The sequence below is a fragment of the Leptosomus discolor genome, chromosome 5, assembly GCF_034619465.1.
Source record: "Leptosomus discolor isolate bLepDis1 chromosome 5, bLepDis1.hap2, whole genome shotgun sequence".
Lineage (NCBI taxonomy): Eukaryota > Metazoa > Chordata > Aves > Leptosomiformes > Leptosomidae > Leptosomus > Leptosomus discolor.
Window position 1 is genome coordinate 20,128,806 of NC_141395.1, and position 24,399 is coordinate 20,153,204.

Here is a 24,399-nt window from a genome sequence, read left to right on the forward strand (position 1 = left end):
TGAGGGTTCAGTTTTGCTTTGTTATTTGTACTGTTTGTTTGGTCACAGTCCACTGCATTGCTATAAACAGTTCTGCAATCCATAGCTCTGCCAGAGACCTACACTGATCCCACTCCCTACAGCTTCACCAAAATAACCTCAAAACTATGACTCAAGCCACGCAACAAAGGCCAGCAGTCACAGCTTAAGGTAATTTGCCTCTCGGACTCCTACCAAATCTTACGTTTGACTGTTTCGGATGCTAGCATAAACCAATCAAGTGGCTCTTTTTTCATCTATGCACCTTCTAAAGACTGTATCATGTAATTATCAAGGAGTAATATGCCGAAAACTCTTACAGTTTACCAACAAGAAAAATCGTTCTGCTCTGGTTTGATCTGACAAATTGGTGAAAGAACCATTTCTGAACACTGGGAAATCCTTCTGTTTCTATTTTTAAAAACTGTAAAGCTTCAGTCATATCACACTTTAGTTTTTTCCTGGATACATTCAAAGTAATTTTCCTTGCCATTTTCCAATTGTTGAGGTAAACATACATATTTAATATAAAGTAACATTGAAGCCTAGCCTATAACTCTCAGCAGTACATAGTGCTTTCAACACATTCCTTTGAGGTACTGTACAAATCACAATCACTTTCCTGAGTTTTTGCAGACAGAACATTAAAAGAAATGAACTGCAGAAATTAAGGTCCAGATTACCATTACCCTGTTTTACCTGTTCTTAGTTTAACACAGCAGAACAGACAGGATTGAGGAATACTGTTGCTCTTAGAATAGCAAAAATCTGGTTCTCTGTCGCAACACAACCGTTCATCTCTTTAGTCCAACAATGTTTGAAGTTAAAGCTCTTTATATTAGCACATGCCACCAATGTAATTGTGAGGCAAACAAAAAATAAAGCACCACTTCAGGCACTTGACAGCAACTAAATCTCAAGAACAGCAGAATGGAATCAACACACAGGGTTCATGTCCTTCTGAAATCAACCCCCTTGCACCTTGCTCCTTGGTGAGTATTGTCTAGCTTGAACAGAACTGAGCATCAACATGCGCTTTCTGTCATGTGTGGCTTTTTCAGATCAGCAGCTCTTGTTTGATGCACTTTTCCTTCAAGTCTACCCTGGCTCTTTAGAGGCAAGGTAAATTGTAGTCTTCCCAGTACCCTTTGCAATTTTAACACTACTGAAAAGGGTTCTCTACCCTATGTAGCAGGTTCTGTGTGTGCCAACATTCATTACTTTTTTTTTTTTTTTTAAGTAGTATCACTGACTGCAACCAAACATTTTGTTCCATTCAACATATGTATCAAGCTCTTTTTGAGATATGCTAGGCTGTATCTTGCAGAAAGCATTTTCAAAGTCTTGATATGTAACTGGCCTCAACTGGCTGGGCATAATGGCTGAAAGGTCTGTGGCTGGCATGGCATGGAGTGGGCCCACCACGGCTTCCTGACACAAGTGAGCCACATCTAGTCCAGAAAAGCCTTCTGTGCGCTGGACAAGCAGTGCAACCTCCTTGTCATTGAGACAGTAATTGTGCTGTGAGAGCAGTTGTACTATTATCTGGTGTCTTGCTGTGCTGTCAGGAAGTGGGATTAAAAGTCGTTTCATGAAGTACCTTCGAAGAGATTCATCAATTTCTTCTGGTTTACTCGTGGCGCAAATTACTACTATTTGGTCCTCAGCAGAACTCAGTACAGTGTCCAACTGCATAAGGAACTCGGTTCTCATCCGACTTACTGGACTGTGTTCTTCACTCACTTGAGAGGAAAGGAGCATATCAATGTCACTAACAAAAATCACTGAGGGTTGGCGACACCTTGCCACGAGGAAGGAGGCATGGACAATTTTTTCTCCTTCCCCTAACCACTTTGTGACAAGGCCAGAGCCTGTGATTTTGAAAAATGTGGCCCCCAGCTGACTAGCTATACATCTCCCCATTAATGTTTTGCCTGTTCCCCGAGGTCCAAATAAAAGGATGCTCCGAGGTAGAGCAGTCAGTCCATTGAATGCATCTGACCTCAATACTGGCCATAAAACCTCCTCCTTAATGACGGCCTTTACTAGATCTAGGCCAGCGATGTCACTCCAGTCCACAGGAGGTCCTTGGTTGATAATCTCATTGGTAACAAGGTCAATGAGGTGTGTGTCAGTGTTCTTCAGTTGCTCGTCCACAGAGTGGTTGGATGAGGTAGCTGCACGAAGTCCCGGGCCTTGCATTGGGTGAGGGAGGAGCTGCCTGTGCTCGTCACCGTGCTCATTCATTACTGGGGAGGTATACTTCCCAAACGAGTCACTTGATCTCGAACCCAGTGAGTTTTTAGCAGTACTATAGGATGGGGGTGTTAGAGCCCTACCGGACTGGCTGCTGAATTTCCTTTGCTGTTCAGAGGACATTAGCTGCTTTGTTGGCTTAAATGCTAAGGATGATGTTTCAGCACTTCTGTCAAAACCATTCCCCCTGTTTGCATTTGAAATGCTGTTGTCGGGCATTCGATACATGGGACTCTGTGTAGATCTCTGTTGGCCATAGCTGTAATTTCCATAACTGGAGTCCATTTCTCCTTGCCCTGCCATATAGAAAGCTTTCCTTTTGAGAGAGCTGGCTGAACTGTTTGTCAGGGCAGACGGTGCGATGGGTGTCAGAGCATGGCCCTGGTAGGAGTAGCTGGGGACGGTGGTTGGAGGCAGAGGGGTTGGAGCAGGGATTCCTGAAGGCAGGTACGCCGAGGGCGGTGGGGCACCCCCAGGGCTGTACCCAGGGCCAACAGCGGTTTGAGGAGGGTAGCTGGCAGAAGGGTAGCTGTAACTGGAGAGGTTAGAGGTCCCATTGTAGCCGGGGACAAGGGCTGGTGGTGGTGGCGGTGGCGGGGGCTGTAAAAGTCCCGAGCTATGCAGGGGGGATGGATGAGGGGATGGAAGTGCAGGTGCTGGCTGGCTGCTGTAACTGGTATGCAAGTATGAGCCATTGTATCCTGTGGTGTATTCCTGAGATGGGAGCCCTGAATGAAGACTGGGAACAGTGTGACTTCCGCAGGTGCTGCTGGAATAACTGGGTTCAGCCAGGTTACTGGCCACCCCAGGAGAGCTCCCAATGCTGGCCGAGACATCTGTGGGAGGGAGGGCTGCACTTACCCCAGCTTTGCTGGCGGTGATAACATCTGGGACACAGTTCATGGGATACACGCTCTCAGAGTTCAGCGATGGCTGCCAGGGCTCACTTTCATTCTTCCGACCATTCACCAGCCCCGAGGGAGCTTCGGAGTAATTGCTGAGAATAGGCCGCTCGGCTGGGCCTTCCAAGATACCGGAGTATTTTTCTGCATACTTTTTCAGAAGATTGGAGGCAGTCAGAGCTGAGATGTCATCATTGGCCCAGGCGTACTGGTAGGTGCGCTGCAGGTGCCCCCGGTAGGCTTCCACCTTGTGGGCAGGAGACCGGGTGGTTGAAGTGATATCAAAGTGCTGTTCTGGCCACTGGGCATGCTCCGGCGTCCACTGCATCTTCAAGCCTAGGGCGGCAGGAAAAAACAAAGTTAACAGCGAGCTCGGCCTTTTTCAGATGCTTTCAAATGGGTTCTCAAATGTACTGTCTGTGAACTTCTTCAGCTCTTTGAAACACTGTACTTAACACCACGAATCCTTAAGGACAGAAAATGCAATGCCCTTACGAAGCAGTATAAACTGCTTGGTTTATTGTAGGCACATACACACTGAGACACATTTTTTGCCGATTCAGTAGGGGGTTATTTGTTGGCTTAAAAAAATACAGATAATGCCAGATTTCTCAAAGTAATTAAATAAGAGTCGGTACATTTTAAATACGCTAAGTGTAGATTTATTGTTAACATACAAGGCATCCAACTGCTCTGTCCTCTCTCATCAGTGTTTCAGTTTTATATTTTAACCAATATAAAAATATGAGACACAGCTGACAGATCACATCTAGGACACCTCTCTTATTTGGTACTGAACACCTAGTTAGCACAGTATAATGCACCCTGCGCAGAACAATATGACACAGACATAGCAGGTCATTCCATAATCCAACTCTCATCTAAAGTGGTCCACGACAGTTTCAAATCTGCTTCGTGGAGTGCAGCAAAGCAATCTCCCAGGCAGCGCTCCGTCGCTTTCATCACACAAAGCCTACAACTCGGTATGAATTACAACTGGCTCCTTTCTGCCTCTCAGTTCTGTTGTTGAGGCTCTGGAAAAAAAAACAAGCATGACTTGTCTGTCGGTCTCCTTGCTTGCTCTCTCTTCCCCCCCCCCCGCTCCCCGCCTCACAGCCTCCAGGGTACAAAGCAAGAGGGTTAAAAAAAAAAAAAAGAAAAAAAATATAAAGAAAAGGGAAAAGAAAGGAACCCGAGTCCCTAAAAGTTCTGTGGCTTCAGCTGGCTATAAAAAACCCCAAACCAAACAACCTATCGATAAAAAGAAAAAAAAACCTAAATACAAACGCCATTTTAAAGCAATTAATCTCGTAAATAATGTGATGTGAATTATCCCCCCTCCTTGTAATCCACCGCGCACAGTAAGAGCAATTTACAAGCGTTAAGATAACCCCCTCCAACTCGTACCTATGCATGGTAGACACATCGCTGATTTTTGTACAGCTGTATCAAATAGACCTCCTTAATCTCTCTCGTATTACCAAAAGTGATTTTTGCAAACAGTCTTGTGCCCTCTGGCACAGATTTCCCGATAAGGAGGAGGCCTAGTCGAAACGAAGCATCTGTGGCACTAGCTCCCCTCTGAATTACTGCAGTCTATTTTGACAGCTTCTACCCCCTCCTGTTTTTCTCCCCAACCCCTTTAGCTCTTCATTGCCTGACTCTGGCATCTGACATGGCCAGCTTAGCCTCGCTGAGCTAAACCTAACACAGCACACAGTTTGGTAACAGAATGGCATGTTTATTCCCTTCTGACTCCCTCTTCCTTGTTTGCAAAACCACTGCACCAGACACTGGAAGTTAATTAGCAGGATGATGCTGTGCTAATTGTGTTAATTTACAAGGTTTTAGTCAAAGAGAATCATGCCAGGGCTGGCACTGCTGTCATGCTTCCGACTTAATGATTAAGAAATACTGAAAACAAGGTGGGAAGGATTGCAGTAATTACACAATAAACGAATAAAGCAACAGATTCATTTGCAATTATATTTTATTGCACTTGCACTCATTTGCATTTGGATTCTTTATTTTTATTTTTGGATTCATGTATTTGAGAATCACCAAATCATTGAAATTTACCCTGAAAACTGCAAAGTACCTCTAATTGAGCCTTATATTTTATTAGTACAAGTACTGCAAATCTCAGTCCATGTGAGCATGCCGTTGATTACTTGTGGATTTTTTCTTTCCTGAGCATTGTCTTTCTCTCTCATTTTTCAAACACTTTGACAACTTGAGAAAAATGTCTGTTAACAATTATACAGTTATCCTATAAAAGTTAAGTCAGAGAAGTGCTTTTGACAAATGCAGCTTTGAGACTGAATTTTTGGCTGATTTATTTCTTTCATTTAGCATTAATATAATTTTTATGTTAATTGTTTCTGATTTTTCAGCTACTGCCTTTCAGAGGGGGTAAATATATCATGAAACTGGGTGAAATTACAGAAATCATGCTCATATGAAAAAAAAAATGCAATTTTAATGAGAAACTATCAGAAGCTTTGCAGAAATCATACTTTGTTAAATTCAGACAGAAATCTGAAGAGCACATCACCAAGAGCCAATTGCAAGTAATCAGTATCTAAAATTCTTCTAGTGCCATGAGATTTATTTCAAGCTTTTTTAGAAGGAAATAATATTAATGTTCCTGTAACAGAACTGCCTAACAGACATAGAAGTTTATTACCTCTATTAAAAAAAAAAAAAAAAAAAAAAAAAAAGGCAAAACAAAACCCCAAAACCTACCCGTGTTCCATGATACTGGGCTTATAAGGTTACCAAAACACTGAAAGCTTCTGTTACAGAGATGCAGAAGAACTTGAGTAGATTGATGTTTCACTAGATACTAATGAATGGATGCCATGAGAAAGACTCTTCGCAAAGAATACACTAAAGCAGCAGTGAAACTTTTGAAAAAGAAGGTAAAATGGGCATAGACCGAGCAGAGAATCTGGCTGGGCTGATACTTGTACTGTAGTTAATGAATACGCTTTTGGCACATTGTCTTAAACGGCTTGTAAAAGGAAGACTATTCAATTTAAAGATAAAAGAATGCGCTAGGTCAGAGTACAACATGTATCGTACACTGCCCACTTAGCAAGCTTTTCAAAACACCCTTCACAAATACTTTACAAATTTAATCAATTGGTCTTTTTTATTTAGAATGGATCATGTGCTTTTAAAATAAAATAATTTCTAGTCACAGCAGGGACATATATTTAGATGGTGTAAAAATTCAATTCTTTGAATTGTATTTGTCTAGATTAATTTATTTTCCTTATTACGAATCTGCAAAAGAATGTCAGAAAATCTGAATTATCTGTTATAAGAGGAGGGGGAAAATCACATCATCAGCATTCTTTATTTGAAATAAGTGCTAGATAGACCAGCAGTTTCACATTGTCATGCTTATCTTTGGATATGCTCACTGCACAATAATTGAAAGTTTATTTATTGATGCATATTAAATACCAATGCATTTAACAAAAGCTGTAAAGGCAGGATTAGGCTTTGATTAGGTAAGCTTAAGAGAACAGGACTGTTCTCATCCCATGAAACATGAGCATTTATTCCAGCACATTGCAATCATTAGTGTTATTTGGAAGCATAGGTTAATAGTTAACCATAAGCATATTTTTTGCATTAGTAAGCAGTGAAGAAATCTGTATTTACATGGAGTCCACTGGAATGATCTGGACTGGGGGGCATAAAGAGCCATTTCCTCAATCTAATATTAATCGAAAAAGCAGCAAATTTGTGCTAGGTTTCACTCCATTTGTTAATAGTTCAATAATTGTTTGTCAAAAGTCAGATGTCTGATTTAGGAGGAAAAAAAAAAAGAACTTTTAGTTTCTTTTATGCAAACACTCCGCCCCCTCCCCCCCAATTGTTTAATGTTTGTGGCCACTTCATCTCCATATGTTAAATTGTATTTTATTAATTCTTTTTTGTTTGAGCTGATACACATTCCTACATTTCTTTTGTTAGGAATCGAAATGCTGAAATAAACATCTAAAATGAGGTAAACAGGCATATTTAGAGGTTGCTTTTTTTTTCTTTTTTTTTTTTAGGGTAATTTAAACTGTGACATAAACCACAGTCCTGCAGATAGTATATTTGCTTAATAACTCACTGAAAATCCAGAAGCTATGCAAGGCTGAATGTATTTTTCAAAAAAATCTTTGCTAACTTAGGAATTCTCTGAGCTATCAACATTTTTGAACTGTGTAAATTGTGCTGGTATGGGCTGTAAAAGGAAAAAGGAAAGGATTCTGTTCTTTAAGTACAGGTATGTACTTATCAGAGAATTGCTTTTAAGATAAATTTAATACATTATATAGGAGAGGCAGTGTAGGCTTTTTTAGCAGTATCTATTTTTCCTTGTCCTGACAGCCCTGATATACATCCCTCCTCCATAATTCTTCCAGTTGGATCTATCTGAATTACCTTTAAAGTAATTATAGCCAACAATTTCATTATTCAATTACTTTGAGCTAAGTGTTTGGCCATTTTTTTTTCTTCTAATTTTGTGCACTTACCCTGAAAATGTAAAAGCTAGTACATAATATTTCATCAGTTTCACATACAATAATTCCATATGACAGAAATCTGCTTACATATTCAGATTTATGAATTAAAATAAACAAAATAATAAAAAAGAAAGAATGGCAGAGTCAGGAAAAAATAACATTTGTGGTCTGAATGCAAAAAGGAACAAGCAACGTTCTACACACCCTGGATGTCCAGCAGGGCCCGATCCTGCTGGGAGCTTGAGTGAGTTTGTGCATACAAAGAACACTCCTCTGCTGGTGCCCTCAGTATCAGGTCAAAATGCTCAGCCCCTTACAGGACTGTATCTTTTACAGAAGATAAAAAGAAATAACTAGCCTTTGCTTTCAATTTAAATAGAAGGGTTTCTGTTGAACACACGTAAGGAAAAGTCCAGAAATACTAGCTAGGACCACACTGGGTGAATACACAAGAAGGGATTTACAGTGTCCTGTCAGCAAGTCTAACTGATGACAAACACCTTTCAACTAACCAACTTGGTTAGAGGTGATCTGCTTTACTCAAAGGACACTGGGACTTTAGTAAACCTTGCATCTATTCCCATCTCTAATAAGATAATCAAGCTAAAATTAAAACATATGCAGCTGTCATTTTCTGAAGATACCGGCAGAGGTTGCATTGCACTTCCAAAGACGCTGGGGAACAAAATCTAAATGACACTGAGCTACTGTGCAGAAGAAACTAGAAACAGGGCAGCACTCCAACTTTCCCAACCAGCTACCAAAGTTTCAGTTTGGATCAGGGGCCTCCAATTGTTCCTTCAACATACCTGAGGCAAAAGAAAATAATTCTCCTGTTGTGGTCTCTCTATTCTTGCCCTATTCATCCCTGCAGTGCCTTAGGTCCCATCTAGCACAGATCTGCAGGTTCCTTTGTAAACATCAGTAGCTCAAGCAGGTTCTTAACTTCAAGAGTTCGGTTAAATATGATGGGAGCAACTGCCTGATGAGCTGTTAAAAAGCGGTAGACTGTACCACAGAGGAACAAGCAAATGAGATGCTTCTGATAACTGTCCATAACAGATTTGTAGGAGCACACTGTTACAAGTTAGGAAACATCTCCAAAACCATAGCTCTGAGTACCACCAAGACTCTTCCCTCTAGACTTGCAAGTGGATGTGAACTCCATCACTTTGGATTGCTTACACATTTAGCCAAATACTCCAAAAGCTCTCACTGCCCACTGAACTGCTAGTCTCAGCCCTATCTCCAATTATTCAGGACACTGAGTATTTACACAACTGACCATAATGATTTTAGCCAAGGGATTGTTTCTTGTGGACACGCAAGCTGGCAAAACAGCTACTGACTTAAATAGGCACTTCACTGGGAACGTGCTAGGACTCTTCAAGCCTCATACTTCGAGAGCCAAAGGTGTTAGTGCCTTGAAGATCAGGCCCTAAATCCACATTTTAAAATCCTTTTTAAGCATGGGACAGAGCTGAACAAATGAGTCACGCTGTAACCGCTGTTCGAAATGTAGGACACACAACTCCCTGGTTTTGTACTAAATCTGATAATATTTTATAAGACTGTATACTGTCATATGTCCCGTAATAATAAAAATTAACTCAAGATAAAACATTTCTTTTACACTCCAGTTTTTATTAATAAGCATAATTTCAGCTGTTTGAAGCTAGTGCAACTGATCTCTCTTAATTGGAAACAGGAGGGATTTTGAAGAGTGGATTGAGCTAATTATGTTTTGCAGGGAAAAAAAAAAAAAAGAAAGAAAATGATTCCCACATTTATTTTCTAATTACTCAGAGAAGACCTCTGCTCCAGTCCATGAGGAACTCCTTTGACGTCAAAGGACTCAGTGGTAGGATGAGCATCCAACTGAGCTGCCCAGCTGCGCGGGCCCAACTTTGGAAGCTTTTTTCAGTAAGTGGCAGCCACAAACTCATGAAAACAGGCCTGGAAAGTGCTCTCAGAATTTTCTTGGTGGGAGTCTGTTCTTCCTCTTATATATAGCCTATGCATGCCACGTGTACCAGTGGGAGCAAGCTGATGGCAGGGTATTTACAATATGATTTCCATCTAGCAGGGATAGTGAAAACATTTAAATCTTTAAAACAAAACACTTAAATCACAAGTAATATTGAGGATCACATATATGTCAACAACACTTTAAGATAAAAGCAGTAAGAAAAAACACAACATATTTTAGGAGACCCTGGACTGGTTAAAAATGAAATTCCAGACATGGAATCTACATCCTAATTATCTAATTTAAATACCGTCGATGATTATTCCTTTTAAATCACACTTTCACACCTGATAACAGCAAATTGCAATACGTTTACAGCAAATGAGTTCTCTCCCTCCAAGCCCCCTCCCTGCCATTTGCATAAAGCAGAGCCTTTGACAGTCACAAAGACATTGCTGGCTAAACGGCCTTTAGCAGATCCATCAGCTTCAAAGGCCTTAAGAATCAGAAACAAGGAGAAATAATAGTCAAGCAAGCAAAGGGAAAATAGGCCCAGAGACGACACTATCATATTTGGCAGCGGAAGCAGGCTGGATCCGTAGGCCAGCCAAGCAGCAGCCCACAGATACGAAGGACAGGGACTGTAGCTCTTACTCCGGCACTCCATGGGACCTCCCAGGACGCTGCCCACCTCCGAGGTATGTTTCTCTGCAAGCAGCAGTCCTTAAGCACAAAAACATTCTCAGTTCAGGCCTCCATCCTTGCAGCGTAATCACACTGACACTCTATCATGGCATAGCAGAAGTAAACCCATTTATGCGTGCAAGTGTCAGAATCTTTCTATATAGAGAATTTGTCATATTTGTGATTAATTATAGTTTATCTTTAAAATATTTTACTAAATCAGTCTGCCCTCTCTGTACTCATTCATAACACTCTTCTAAACCAATCAGAAAACACACTAACAAAGACAAGAATTGCAATGAGTTTTCTTCTAACCTATTACGATGCTTCCTCTTCCCAGGCTTTACATTTTTAAGTTGTTTCTGTCAAGTACCTCAAAACAGTGTCATGCCTTTAAAGGACCGGGCATATTTTGTCAATACCAAATTAAATAAGACCATAATAATTTCTGAGAGAATACACAGAAGAAAAGTAACTGTAAACAAAACTGAGCATAACCTATAAAAAAAATTCAACATTTTTCAGTCCATCGAACACACACTTATAGCTAGAATGTATTTTTAAAAGATTTAATATACCACATAATTTGCAATTTATGCTTATATAAACATAAAAATCGATATAACTACTGCAGGACAACTGTAGTGATTCTGAGAATTAAAATATTCACATGGTAAAATATAGTAATAAATGAATATGGAGCTTGGCTACTTAGCACAAGTCTTTATGCATATTTGCAAACGCAAAACAGTTTAGACCTCAAGCATGATTGTGCTCCCACTGAAGTGCTTACTTCAAGCTTCCAGTAAATCCCACTGAAGCTTTTAGAAGCGCAGCAAAATGCGTACTCTCTTTTTAGGCAACAAAATAGCAGAAGCAGCCTTTTCCTTGGTTCCCCTTATAGAAGAAGAGTTTGAGGCACATTTACCTTGAAAAAGCATAACACAAATCCTTAAAAGCAGAGGAGATAAAATACACTCACTGCTTTATTGTGTTTCTTACATAATCAACTGCAGCAGGTGAAACATAGAACCCTGAACTTATTTTTTCAGTAAGTAAGCAAGAGGCAAAAGGAATGAATTATCAGCAGTAGGAAGCCTCATATGGAACATTGTGATCCTGACCCAAATTCTCCCAGGAAAAAAAAATTGGTATCTGAAAACTATAATTTTCAAATATTGGATTCTATTATTTTTTCCATTTCTGTTGCTAATCATGACTCCATAAATTGTCTCCTTATACAGGAATTTTTTTCATTCACACTTAGAATTATTGCTTTGGTTCCTCAATGCAAAAAAAAAAAAAAAAATTAAAATCTTTTTGTAGTGTATCTTAAATCCATGAAGACAATTTCCTTCTTAGGTTCACTTCTTTTTGCCAAATGAAGATCATCAGGACACACCACACGTGTCCATAGGGACAGGAGAGCTAATGAATATGTATGTTTTATGTCACAACACAGCACTCCCCCTGTTCTGCAGTATCAGCCTTCTCTTATGTGAGTAAATAACAGGTGAGCACTTGTGCATGAGGATAAATAGGGTTAAAACTGCCATAAAGGGACATACTTTATCTGAACAAAGTGGGTGCACAATAAATACAGATTTAAGTGATGCTGAATTATTTTTTTATACCATGCTGTTCCAAAACATTAGAAAATGATATTGCTCTAAAACACAAGACAAAGTTACATAGCATTAACAGCAGCAGCAATTAACAATTAACAGCAGCATCACTCTGTATAAATCCCACTACATTAGATGTTTTTATATATTTTGCAGTCATCATGCTTTAAAAACCTCCAATATTTCATAGCTTTATGTGTAGCAAGAGAAGGTTAATTCCAGAGATTTATCTTACCAGCCCTATTTGCCCTACAAATACGAAGGTAAAGATCAATTTCAGTAAGTTTCAAATAACTGTAGGCAGGTTTGACCCATTACGTTCAACTAACAAGAGTGAAAGAACAAATTTATATGGGCCAATAACACAATGCTCCAGTCTGTAACCAGGAATATTGCTTTCCTTTTAAGGTGCTTATTCCAAAACTTACCAACACAGGAAAGGTACGAACAGTTGCTTTACTGAGATTAGAGTACCTCTTCTAATTAGCTAAATGAGAACAAACACTGATTAAATGTATATATAGAAGTAATCTGATACTCCAGAAAAAAAAAATCCTTCTTAAGATGACTCCACAGCCTACAAAGCTTTCACAAAATTTGTTTATGTTATTTATGCATCTTGCTTTTTGGCAATCTGCACATTAATTTTTAATGAAATAGTAAAGAGATGTTGCGTCTCACACTTCGATAAAAATATTCTATAGCCAGGACTGGGTGACATAGTACATTAATTCAGTGTCCTTCACTCCTGGGACCTGCGTATAATGTAGTCCAGCCTGAAGAAAATAACTTTGATCTGAAGGCTGTGAAAAAGCTACATATGAAACGAGTTTTGGTGGGTTTAGTGTTGTTTCTTATATACAAGACGACATATGAAGATAAACTGCTTTAGAATGCTCCTGACGTGGCCCGGGATTAAGAGCAGGGAGCTCTCAGCAGAGCTCATCCACTCTCTCTTTTCCCCATCGTACCAGACACACACCGCACACATTTCTCTCTACTATAAGCATCAGAGCGGCTAGCACTGGCACACGTTGTCTTTCCAAAGAGAATATCCCAAGTAAAAGGATTCTATTATCAACACATATACTTATTTGGTCTCTCCATTAAACAAACAAACAAACAGACAAACAAACAAACAACAACATCTATATTTCAACATGAGAAATGACGCTGTAAGAAGGGATGAGGTTATCACAGGGAACCTGAGATTTCCTCCCCAAGGTAGGGAACACCTTAAAGTAGTCATCAGAACTGCACTAATCACGCTTTTAGGGAAAACAGAGCTCTGGCACAGCTCCTTCCCAGGCTCTGCTGCACAAGCAGCTGACCCTTCCTTTCCTTCCTGCTCCCCCCAAAGCAGAGAAACAAGATTAAAAGCAGAAGCATAACCAAAGAACTGACATCCTAGAAACACTCAGCTGAGCTAAACCTTTCTTCAACTTAAACCTTTCAATTATTCCGCAAATTCCAAAGAGTCTTTCTTGCTCTTTCAATAAAATGTATCTGCATTAACTACTGAAAAAATGGAATATAACCAATTTTTTGCATGCTCTTGGTTTAGGACTTACTGTATTTTTTTCCTGGGTGTTTGAAAGGAACTACATACATTGTTCAGTTAGCTTGACAAATTATCTGGGGGATGGGGGAGGAGGAACATGGAATTTTCTATAGACAAATATAGAAATCTCTCTCTATATATGCATATACATTTATATATTTTACACACAAGCACCAGAGAATGTCTTAACTGAGAAATTTAACTCCGTGTATGCTTATATTTTTGCCATGTTCCTGAAGGGAGTGGGAAGGAAAAGAAACTAACTCTTCATGTTACATGTTGGTTCTCCTTTCTCAAAAAGAGCAGAGTTCATCTTGCAACAGGAAAAGTTGAGCCATGTCCTGAAATACCCAGTATGTCATTGAGAGGGTTCACAGGCATTTCAAAGAATAGAATAGAGTGCTGGCTTTAGAAACAGAAAGAAATGATAGAGCCCAGCTGATGAAATGTCACATTCCTTTGCAGCTCTCACAAATTCATCCTCTTCTGTAAACAGCCTTCAAGAGACAACAAAAATCTAAACCATGTGATGTTCATATCAATAACTAGCTGAGCACTGTTGATAGCTTAAATAACAATAAACTGTGTTATTTTTCCTGTAATTTTGTCCATTGTATTATTGCGTATGTAGTCACCTAATGATGAAATAGTTTTAAAACTTGCTTCAGGGTACAGAAGTCAAGCTCCACTGATTAGCATCTCAAAGCACACTCCAGGCACACATTTGTATAGCTGAATAATAGCACTTGTGTTTGTATGATGTTCTGAAAAGCAAAAAAAAAAAAAAAAAAGCACTATTTTATTTTATGTTTGATGATGCATGCTGATGAAAGTCCTCTCACAAAATATACAATATATCACAGCTAACTGCAAAAATTTCAAAGCCAAGGTAGAAAGGTAACATCACAAAAAGAACCAAAAGGGGGTTTTGGTGTCAATACAAGACACCTAGACTGTGAGGTTCATGGGCTTGATTCTCCTGTCACTTCTCTGGTTTGAAGTCACAAAAACCACTGAAGTTTACAATTTATTGCAATGGAGATAAATACGCCCCACTTTTTACTTTACGATTTTCTTTTTAGGCAACAAATATTCAGCAGTTAACTACACAAATGATGTTTTGTTCACCAGCATTTGGTTTTTGTGTCGTGTGTTTAATAAAAACTCATCACAGAAAGCATTTCATTAAAATATAGACAGGGATATTTGCTGCACTAGCTCAGTTTCTGATTTATTTTCTGTGTCTAATAAGAAGGCTTTCAAACTTTATTGAATGTGAACCTTCCCAAAATTTGCTGTAAACTAACTGGACAGAAGTCTGATTTCGGCCACGCTCTGAGACCTCAGTCCAACATACCACCTTTAGCAGCACCACATCTTCCGCACGTGTCCCCCTTTTGTCATTTCTTTAGGCATAATTTACTACAAGGTTTTATTTACAACATTCTCCATCCAATTTTGTGTTAAATAATATTATAAAAGTGCATCCACATGAATTTAGTATTAAAAACGCTATATACTATCAACAGGAACATTAGTTGCTGAATATTTAATAAAACCCTATCAGCTTAAATTCTTTTTCCATTAACACTTCTCTTTTCATCCAGAATGTGTAAGTAACATACAGGAATGACTTAAAGCTTATCATTCATACAGTTAAACACACTTAGCATCAAAGATTAAGTTAATAAACTAACAAATATTCACTGAAGTTTTTGATACTAGTAATATAAATTTATTAAGCTTTGTTTTTACTTTGGAAATTTTTTTTAGAAGTTTAAAAAAACCCCATCAGATTGAATTATGAGGTACTGTGATAGCTGTGAGAGTTTTTTGTGATTGTAACTTAAAGGTTTACAGACCTTACAGATCTGTAAATGATTTACAGATAACAATTGAAAGGTGCATTACACTAGAGGAATGCATAACCTCTGCAAAGCAGGTAGGAGTGAATAATTTTAATTTTCTCTCTTCTTGTGGCTTTATACTCTTACACAAGGGAAGCAGAGGAAACTTAAATATGACCCTATTTAGATATATTAACTGAAAAGCCATTGTAGAATTTTTAAGCAAACAGGATTGTGCTTCCAACGCTGCCCATCTAGTTTTCCAATGTGTTAAATTGGACGGCTACTTGGACAGCTCTCTATTCATTACTGAACTGTGGAAAGGAAACACAGAGGTGGCATTTTCCTTTTAAACTATCTAATGCCTTGTAGTCAGATTCCAAAGCATCAAGGAGAGATTTTTTTTTTTTTTTTTTTGCTAGACAAGCTGTCGTAATTGAAATGAAGTCTAATCAGACTCATTACTGTTTTCAGCAATTTGCACCACCAAAGATGCTTATTAGGTAACAGTGTTTAATAAACCGCTCTTTAGAAAACTACCAGTAATGAGCTCTTAACAGCCAATCTTTAGCGTGAATGTAATGTGAAAAGTGTTCCTAGCACTGAATAGATTTTCACATTTAGTAGTGTCATAATTAAGCTCAAGGAATCGGTAGCTGTGATGATAGATTTACTGCAATGTAGACTTTTTTTTTTTCCGCTGAAAATATATTTGAAAATACTTCGGGTTCAATAATATTTCCAGAGCAAATTTTAGAACTGCTTAAAAGACTGTACTAGACTGGATTAGTTCTGTAAATGGTACTTAAGCAGAGAGTATTTGGGGAATGCACAGAGTACTGTAAGTCAGGTATCATCTACCAAGCATGCATAAAGTTAATTCTAGCTAGCTTTGTTTGACTGCTCTTCCACCACTTAACAATTTCCAGTCATTAATATACAGATAATAAATGTTGTTGTCACCAGCTGAATAATAATGAACAAAAATGGCCAATAAAGAGATACTTGAAGAAACACTTGTCAGTTCTCCTTCCACAGTAACAGCTGAAAATGCTTGAGGAAAAATAGAGCAAATTAGTGGTTTTCAAAATAAAATTATGGATGTACAATATACATACAAATTTACACATACACATATACACATACACACCCACACAAACACATACAAAACTAATGCTGTTTTTCCTACATCTCACATACCATCAACCCCTAGTACCTACGTAGCACAAAACCCCTGAATTTCCTAATGTAAAGAGCACCACACCTCTGAAAATGTAACACTGCAACATACGTTATTCATAAAACACAGCCATCAGCAAGAGATAAGCTTTCATCGATAGAAAGTTCAATTTAACTAGACGTACACCTCGCTGCACCAGTCATATCAATACTACTACTACAAATGCTGAAAGAGGCAAAAAAGAAAATAAATTGCATGTATAAGCCCTAGCTAATTAAATACCCAGAGCGAATCTTAAGGAATAACCAGCGTTCTCTCACCAGATTGATTTAGGCCTGACATAATATTTAAAGTTATCAATAAGAAATGACCAAGACTACTTTTTTGTCTCCCACTAGAAGAAATAGATAGGGATGCAAATGTTGTTTTGCTTACTAGAGATTCTGCTGGAGAAGGTTTGTCGGCAGCTAAGACTTTGGAAAGAAGCACACAAAAATGAGTAATCAATAATGAAACCACCAACAAAATGGTGAAGACTAATTCTCTTAAACCGATATTTCTATGTCAGAATTCTATGTTAAGATGTTAAGATGTGTTCCTTTACTGAATGAGTGATCTCATTGCATCTTTTGTATACCCTAGCTCCCAAACTTCAGTAATCCTAAAAGCAGCCTCTAAGCCTCCATATCTGTTTGCAGCTTTCTGAATCAATAGGACTATGAGAACTGAGACTACCAAATTAATGCCAGTTTCATTTGATTTTGTGGTATGAACTTCTTTGCACTACAAAGTGGAAAAGGAAAAAAAAAACCCAAACCACACAACCCCACACCCAGAACTCATTCCCAGATGGGGTTTTGTAGCTTTCAGATCAAAATACCTTCCAGTTTCTCAAGTCTGAACTGAATTCATACTCAGATCCAACATTTTTAGTGCTGCTCCTTACTCTATCATGCAATTCCAAACTCCGCACCTTTAAGTCACACACTTAGCTTCTGCTCTTTGTAAAATAACATAACATAAAACCCCATAAAATAAAATAACAGACACTCCACAGCTGCTTTGGACTGCCTCCTCTTGTACTTCTGAATAATGCATTAAACTTCACATCATTTGCGAGTGACAACCCGATGCTCTAAGATACATAATATGCATTTTGTACTGTTGATTTTACTAAGCGCAGATGCTCTGAAGCATCAATTGCTCATCAATAAGTCCTTCAATATCATACATTATGATATTTTTAGTAGTTTAAAACTGAGGTTGACAGAAACATAGCATCCACAGGAGGTATCTCAGGCATCACTATAAAACTATGGTTACCATCCTTTCTTACTTCTAACATAAAATTAAAGCAGGGTGAACCTTCAGTGTATCCCTTCTGTATCCTAGGACTGCCACAAAAAAACCAACAACCGACAAACCAACCAACCAAAGAAACAAAAAAACTTTTCATCCTCAGATCCATCAGTATTTTATCAAGCCTACAAAACACTAGTCTGCTCACCTAAGATGCTGACCCCAAACAATACCTGACTTTCAACAAAAGTTGAGACTCTTCCTTCTGTTATCTCTAGGACCTCCTTAGCCTGATTATAAAAGCTTTCTTTATCAGACTCTTAGAAAAGTTTCCACTGAAGAACTAGGGCCTACCAAATTTTACACTACTTGGAGGCTGCTACCCTGCAATGGAATGCCATATATATAGGAGTACAGACTATCATAAGAAATTGCAAAAGTGTAGGAATTCAAAAAAGGAGGTGATGCTACAGGAGCAGGTTAAACTCAAGGCAGAAGTTGCCCCAAAACACTGTGAATTGGTGAGAAGGAGCAATAGAAACTTAAAAAAAGGACAGTGAGAAGAACCTTAAGACCGATATTGAAGTTTAGGCGCTGCCATCAGCCAGCGCCTCTGTGGTGTCAAAGGGTGAGGACTTTCCACAGGTGCATGGTCAAGCAGGAGGAGACAGCTCTAATGCTAACGTTTGCTGCTATTGAAACCTAAGGTGAGTCTTGGAGTGGCTTGCCTCAGGACCAAAAGACAGCACCAACAGCAGAAACTGGAATCCATGTGAAATTTATTGTACCTTCTACAGCAGCATGTAGACATTGTTTTCTTCTCCATCAGTGAAACTCCAATATCATAGCCCAACTTCTTCCAGTCACAACCCAGCACCAATCACAGTTTGCTCTTCAGCAAAAAGGTACCATAAACAATCTGTAGGGTGCCTTTGAGTACAAAATACCTCAGATTTCTCTGTTCTCTTGTTTATGGCAATTTTATTCAGATTTTTTTTTTGTGGAGCAGAGTGGCTTGGGTGAAATACCGTATAAAACTGTTCCACTTGGTGTTCTGCATTGTTTGTTCGTTGGCTTTTTTAAAAAAAACACCTCCCCCCCACCTCCCCCCTGCCCCCAGCCACCTCTGCAGACTGGTGAGGTTACTGCTCTATTATGACACATTTACAAAAGCTACATAATAGATGAGTTGCAGCAGATAAGAACACTTGTCCAACAAACCTGGAACCCTTTGTATTATGGCAGACAACATTCCCTGCACTTCAGATCGGTTTAAACACACAGACTTGCCTAGTAGGTCTTTAGATATAGAGGAGCCTCGTACACAACTTCCCTGACTGAAACTGCTTATGGACATAACTCCTTATAAAATGAAGGAGGCAAAAGGAACAACACCAGGTCCTACATAATACAGTTGTGGGTTTGTCTGGGGGATGGGGGTTAATAAAGATAATGCATGTATGAGTGAGGAAAATATCCATTGGCTTTGGACGGATTGGGGTGAGCATAGCAGAATCTAGCAGTCCTTGACTTCTACTTTATTTTTCATAGTGTCTATTTTCTGCTTTTCCACTATAGAGCTTTATTTATTTTAGCATAACTCTGTATCTTTGTCATTAAACAATCAAGTTCTAATAAAAACCATAATGCAAACAGCCAGTTGTGTAATGAAAAACAACACAGGGTTGAAGGGGGTTCCTGCCTGATCTCAGCAGCAGATTAGCTTATGCCCTGCAGCATGAGATGGGAAATATGTTCCTCACTATTACAGTTTAGATTCTGTATTTGTATTTTATATGGATTTTTAAAGAGACAAAATATAAAGCTTTGGTTCAGAGAATCTCTCCGTGTGTATAACTGTACACATATATTTGTTTCCCCTCCTAGACCAGGGATGATGTTTGTCTCTAGCAATGGCACAGTGTCTAGTCTGAAATCTAGCAGACAGAAAAAGCACGCAACCAGAAAACAAATGGTTTGGACCATCCCAATACAGACTAGATGAACTGTGATTCCAAATACATGTGCTTTTGAGAAATTCTAAGTGACCCTTTTTTCAGCAACCATCCCACTGCACCACAGTGTACTGCAAGATTATTTCTGCCTAGTGCGTGACAGTTTTATTCATAAAAAATGTAAAATCCATTCAGTTAATTGCTTTTTATATTCAATAAATGTTAACAGTTTATTCACTGGCAGCAAGCCACATCTCCAACAGACACAGATCTTTCAGATGCATCTTTCCCCCTGTATCTGCCATACACGATCTCCTTCTTGCCTTTCCTCTCCCCCAGTTCTTTACATGTATTTCTGCACTGTCCTCTCTCTCAAACTTAAAGCTATGCCAAATGAAGAGCAGCAGTGCTAAAGGGTGGTCAGAAAAATAGGACAGCAAAGTTTTTTGAAGTTAACAAAGCAGCATCCTGTTCCTACCACCTATCAAGCATGTTTCTGGTTTCTTCATGTACTGAAGGCCAGGTTGGGCGACTGCCACACACTTCAGGAATTTAACTCTGCAGATACAGCACAGCCCTTCAACAGGCTCACCCCCAACAGCTTGTGAAATTCATGTGCAGAGATCCCATCTCAATCTATGTCAGCCCACTCACTGAGTGGCACGTGAATACCTAACCCACTATACCAGTATATGGGATTATCTGTTCTGAAGATATATCAAGTATAGAGAATAAAGAGTAAAGTAGACAGTAGGAACAAGGGAATCACATTTATGAGGACTTTAGAAACTTTAGTCCACAAAAGACAGGAAAACGAGGCAGAACCTTTAAACTCAAGTACTCAGTGAGTAGTTTCTAAGGTTAAGGAAGGCTTAAATTTGTTCACGGCCTTACTTAAAGTTTTTGTTAGTTGTTTGGATTTTTTTTTTTAACTTCATGTTGTTTTCATTAGGCATATAATTTCAGCACGTTATGATACAAAGAACTTGTGCCACCTTTCAAGAATATATCCAAAACATTTTAAATAAATATTCTATATTTGATTTACTGAAAAAATGCCTTGGGCTGTATCCGTGTCTTGTTCATTCTATGTATTAAACAGAGAGTTTGCTATGACTGAACTAAAAGATACTTGATAACAAATGGTTAGAGGGCACAGGCTGATATTTAAGAGGTAAGGTTGCACCAAGGTAGCCTTGATGGGCCATTTTGTACTGAGGATAACCAGAAATGACATTTCTCCAAAAGGTCTGGATTGCTAAAGAGGAGGAATGCCCTAAATGCATCAATGAAAACTGCTGCTGAGCATGACTGCTTTTTTTAATATTTTGACTATTTTCAAAGGAAAGACAGTCATGATATAAATGTTTTTTCAATAAATCTCTGGTGAATACTGGGCATTTCCAAGATCAGTTACACAGCATACTCTTAAAATGATTAAACTGTCTCTCACAGCACTTTAAATGATAGACTGCTCGGAAAAAGCACTAGTGCCCCACAAATTAGGAATTGTAGCAGTAGTTGATAAGCTAGAATGAGCTCTGGGCCATTTTAGGACACACCTCACCCTCATTACTGGGCTGCACCTCTTGGAAAAATTCTTCCCCTTGTGTAAGGTCATTCAACTAGATTAAAATATCTCACTGTAATGTTACCTCTTTATAACATCTCACATACTTGGGTATAGAAGTGCTGGTTACGGGATGAACAATGAACTTTTATATGCACTGCATACAGATACCCCCTGTGTGATTTAGCTGAAAATTTAATCTATATTTCTGGGATACCACTATCTACCCACAAGTTGCTATGACAGAGAATTTAAATTGTTTGAACAGTTCTCCTTCTCCCTTCTTCAAGTTGTTATTAATATCTATAATTTAGGCCCCTGTGTTCACAACACGCATGTAGATATCTCACTAGTCAAATGAATGAAGCTGCATAACTAGGTAGTGGCATAATTCGTAGCCTCCAACTCTTTCTCTCACTTCCCTTTCCCGTTGCTCACTGAAGAGACTGTGATTTACGTTGGTGGCAGATCATGCCACCGTTACTCACAGAAATACCCTTTGCTGAGATTTCTTTGAAGTTAATGACAAAAATTAAACCTCCTAGTAGTCAGCAAGGAAGGGATATACTGCACCAACCCCTCCGCCACCCACACATGGTGGGAGTGTGATTGTGGTGCTGGGATGGGAATTTGGGCAGGTGACGAAATGGTTAACTATGCTTATCCTTTCATCCTCCAAACTGACAGAGACTTCTTTAAATTCTCAGAACTCCTTTTACAGGATCTCAGTTTGACAATTTCTAAATGTGCCCCAATGTATTCACCAAGTTCATCTCTATTAGCAGGAAATGAAATTGAAATAAAGAGGCGCTCATGGTGTTGACTGCAGGCATTTCAGATTTCATGGCAGCCCATGTCTTCCCAGTGCCTTTCAAATGGAAGAGATAATGTGTGTGAAGAAAAACAAAATTGTAGGTTTAGTAATGTCAAAATCTGATTTATGCCAAAACAGAGATGTCAACAATAGCAGAATAAGTGACAAGTGTTAAATTACCCAAAGAAGTAAATTCTGTAATTATTTACCTCTTTGGCACATGATCCTTAACAACCTCCAGACCTAAAAGGAACAGCAGGAACCACATGCATTTTGAAATTCAGCATTTTTTGTTATTTTTGAGAAACGACTTTTTGCCCCTTGCCCCCTCTTATTTTTTTTTTAAATACAACTAAGTGCCACCAACAGCATTTCAAATAAAACGTCAGAAGCAAACCCCATAGCTGAATATGCTGGGAGCTGAGTATACAGTCATCTGCAAATGGACAACTTTAATTCAATTCCCGGCACCACTGGCCACGCTGAGAATTCTTCTATCTCTTCACACCAGGGGTTTGCTCTTTTAAGCATTGCTCCCTGAAGGGAAGGAAAAACTAGAGAAAGAGGATTTCCAATGACCCTGCACAGATGAATGAATGTGTCAATGGTGAATATTGGTTCAGCTTTGAAATAGGGAATCCTGCAGTGGTTTCTCTGCTTCATCCCCACTAGTGAGTTCCACTGTGGACTTCAATGTGTAGGAGGCCTTTAGGGGACAGATAATAAATGGGGGGGGGGGGGGGAAGGTGGAGGGAGAAATCAATAAAATGATTTAAGAATAATAGAAAGGCATTTCTCTAACTATAACCTTTAAATTATTTCTTAGATAATTTTCTCAGAGATGTGCATCTTTTTGGCCTAGCTGGTTACAGAAAATGGTTAAAAAAAAAGCTTAAATAAATAAGGGGTCCTTACCAGGTAGCCAACATTAAAGTCAAGTGTGCCCTTTCAGCACATATTTAATTTTGATGGGTTTCCATTTGTTCACTTGTTTGTTTCTGGTGTAAAGATGATGTAAAAACAGTTGAGAAATTGTTAAAGCACTCTCTGTTTCAATGTAAGCTTATGCTTTCATTTATGACTGACTTCACAGCAAAAATGATGACATGCACAAACCAAACACTGAAAGGAAAGATGTCTCTTCTCATCTGCATAACTCTCCTGTAACTCAGGTAAACACAAGAATGTTTGTCTAAGCAGTAGTAGAACATACATTTACTTCTACAAGCCTTTTAGTTCATTTTCATTCAACTACCTATCAATCAATCTCACCGTGACACAATATAATTTCCTAATCATGCTAATATTCATGCTTTTATCTCTTTTTAAATCCAAAGAACATATATTTCAATGACAGAAGTCTAATTATTTAAACATGATGTAGAATAACACTCCTCTATGGACATTTCTTTTATGAGTTTTAGTTCCTTAAAATTACCATATAATTTAATCTCTGTAGCAAAATTATGTAAAAGAATAACACAAGTTTCCAGTAAAGAAGGCTGCGTTGTTAAATTCCCAGTAAGTGCTGCCTTTTCCTCGCTTATGTCTACAATAGTTTTTTTTTTTTCCTAAGAGCAAACCCAATACATTCAAAGTGAAACATACTATTTCTCAACATGTTAAGAAACACAGAAGAGCAAGTGCATCTGTTTTCTTTAACATGTAGGAAAACAAAAACTAAACCGTAACAAAACCCCCAGCAACTCTGCACAGGTTTCTATACATTTGAAAATCAGGTTGGCAGTCAACTGCTTTCTATAGCTGAATGCATGCTCTTTAAACATAATAATTTTATGCAAATTAAGGTTCTTATTATATAATTGCTAACAAAATATTTACATCTACTCCCACTTTAATGTTGCTAAGAATTAAAAAAAAATTAATGGATATCTAAAGAGATGTATATTGGACAATTTCCGTCATTAATGTAATATGCAGATACTGAATATTTTTGGATACTCGGGGGTATTAGCTGTACATTTCATAGATACCATCAGATATGATCCTATTTCAACTAAGAAAGAATTTGGGTAATCGGATTTATATAGTCTACAGCATTTCCTAAGGATGCTGCCTAGGATTTGCCCCTTTTTAAATAGTTGAGATGCGAGTGTTCTTTTAAGACTATTTTTTAAATACTGAGCAACATTTTCATGAAGAGCTGCACTGATTTCCAATTATGTAAAA

General features: G+C 38.5%; 1 protein-coding gene across 2 annotated transcripts in view; it reads right to left on the bottom strand.

Moving 5' to 3' along the window:
- Positions 1-1,263: 1,263 nt before the first annotated feature.
- Positions 1,264-24,399, bottom strand: part of FIGN (fidgetin, microtubule severing factor) — a 97,234-nt gene continuing 74,098 nt past the window's right edge. The window contains exons 1-2 of one of the 2 annotated variants that reach the window (XM_009956784.2): positions 3,955-4,057; positions 1,264-3,512 (exon numbers count right to left, since the gene is read on the bottom strand). In XM_009956784.2, the coding sequence (XP_009955086.2) occupies positions 1,264-3,512; positions 3,955-4,057 (2,352 nt within the window). Of the gene's footprint in view, positions 3,513-3,954; positions 4,058-24,399 lie in introns of those variants that run through there. The other variant, XM_086465740.1, reaches the window with a different exon arrangement.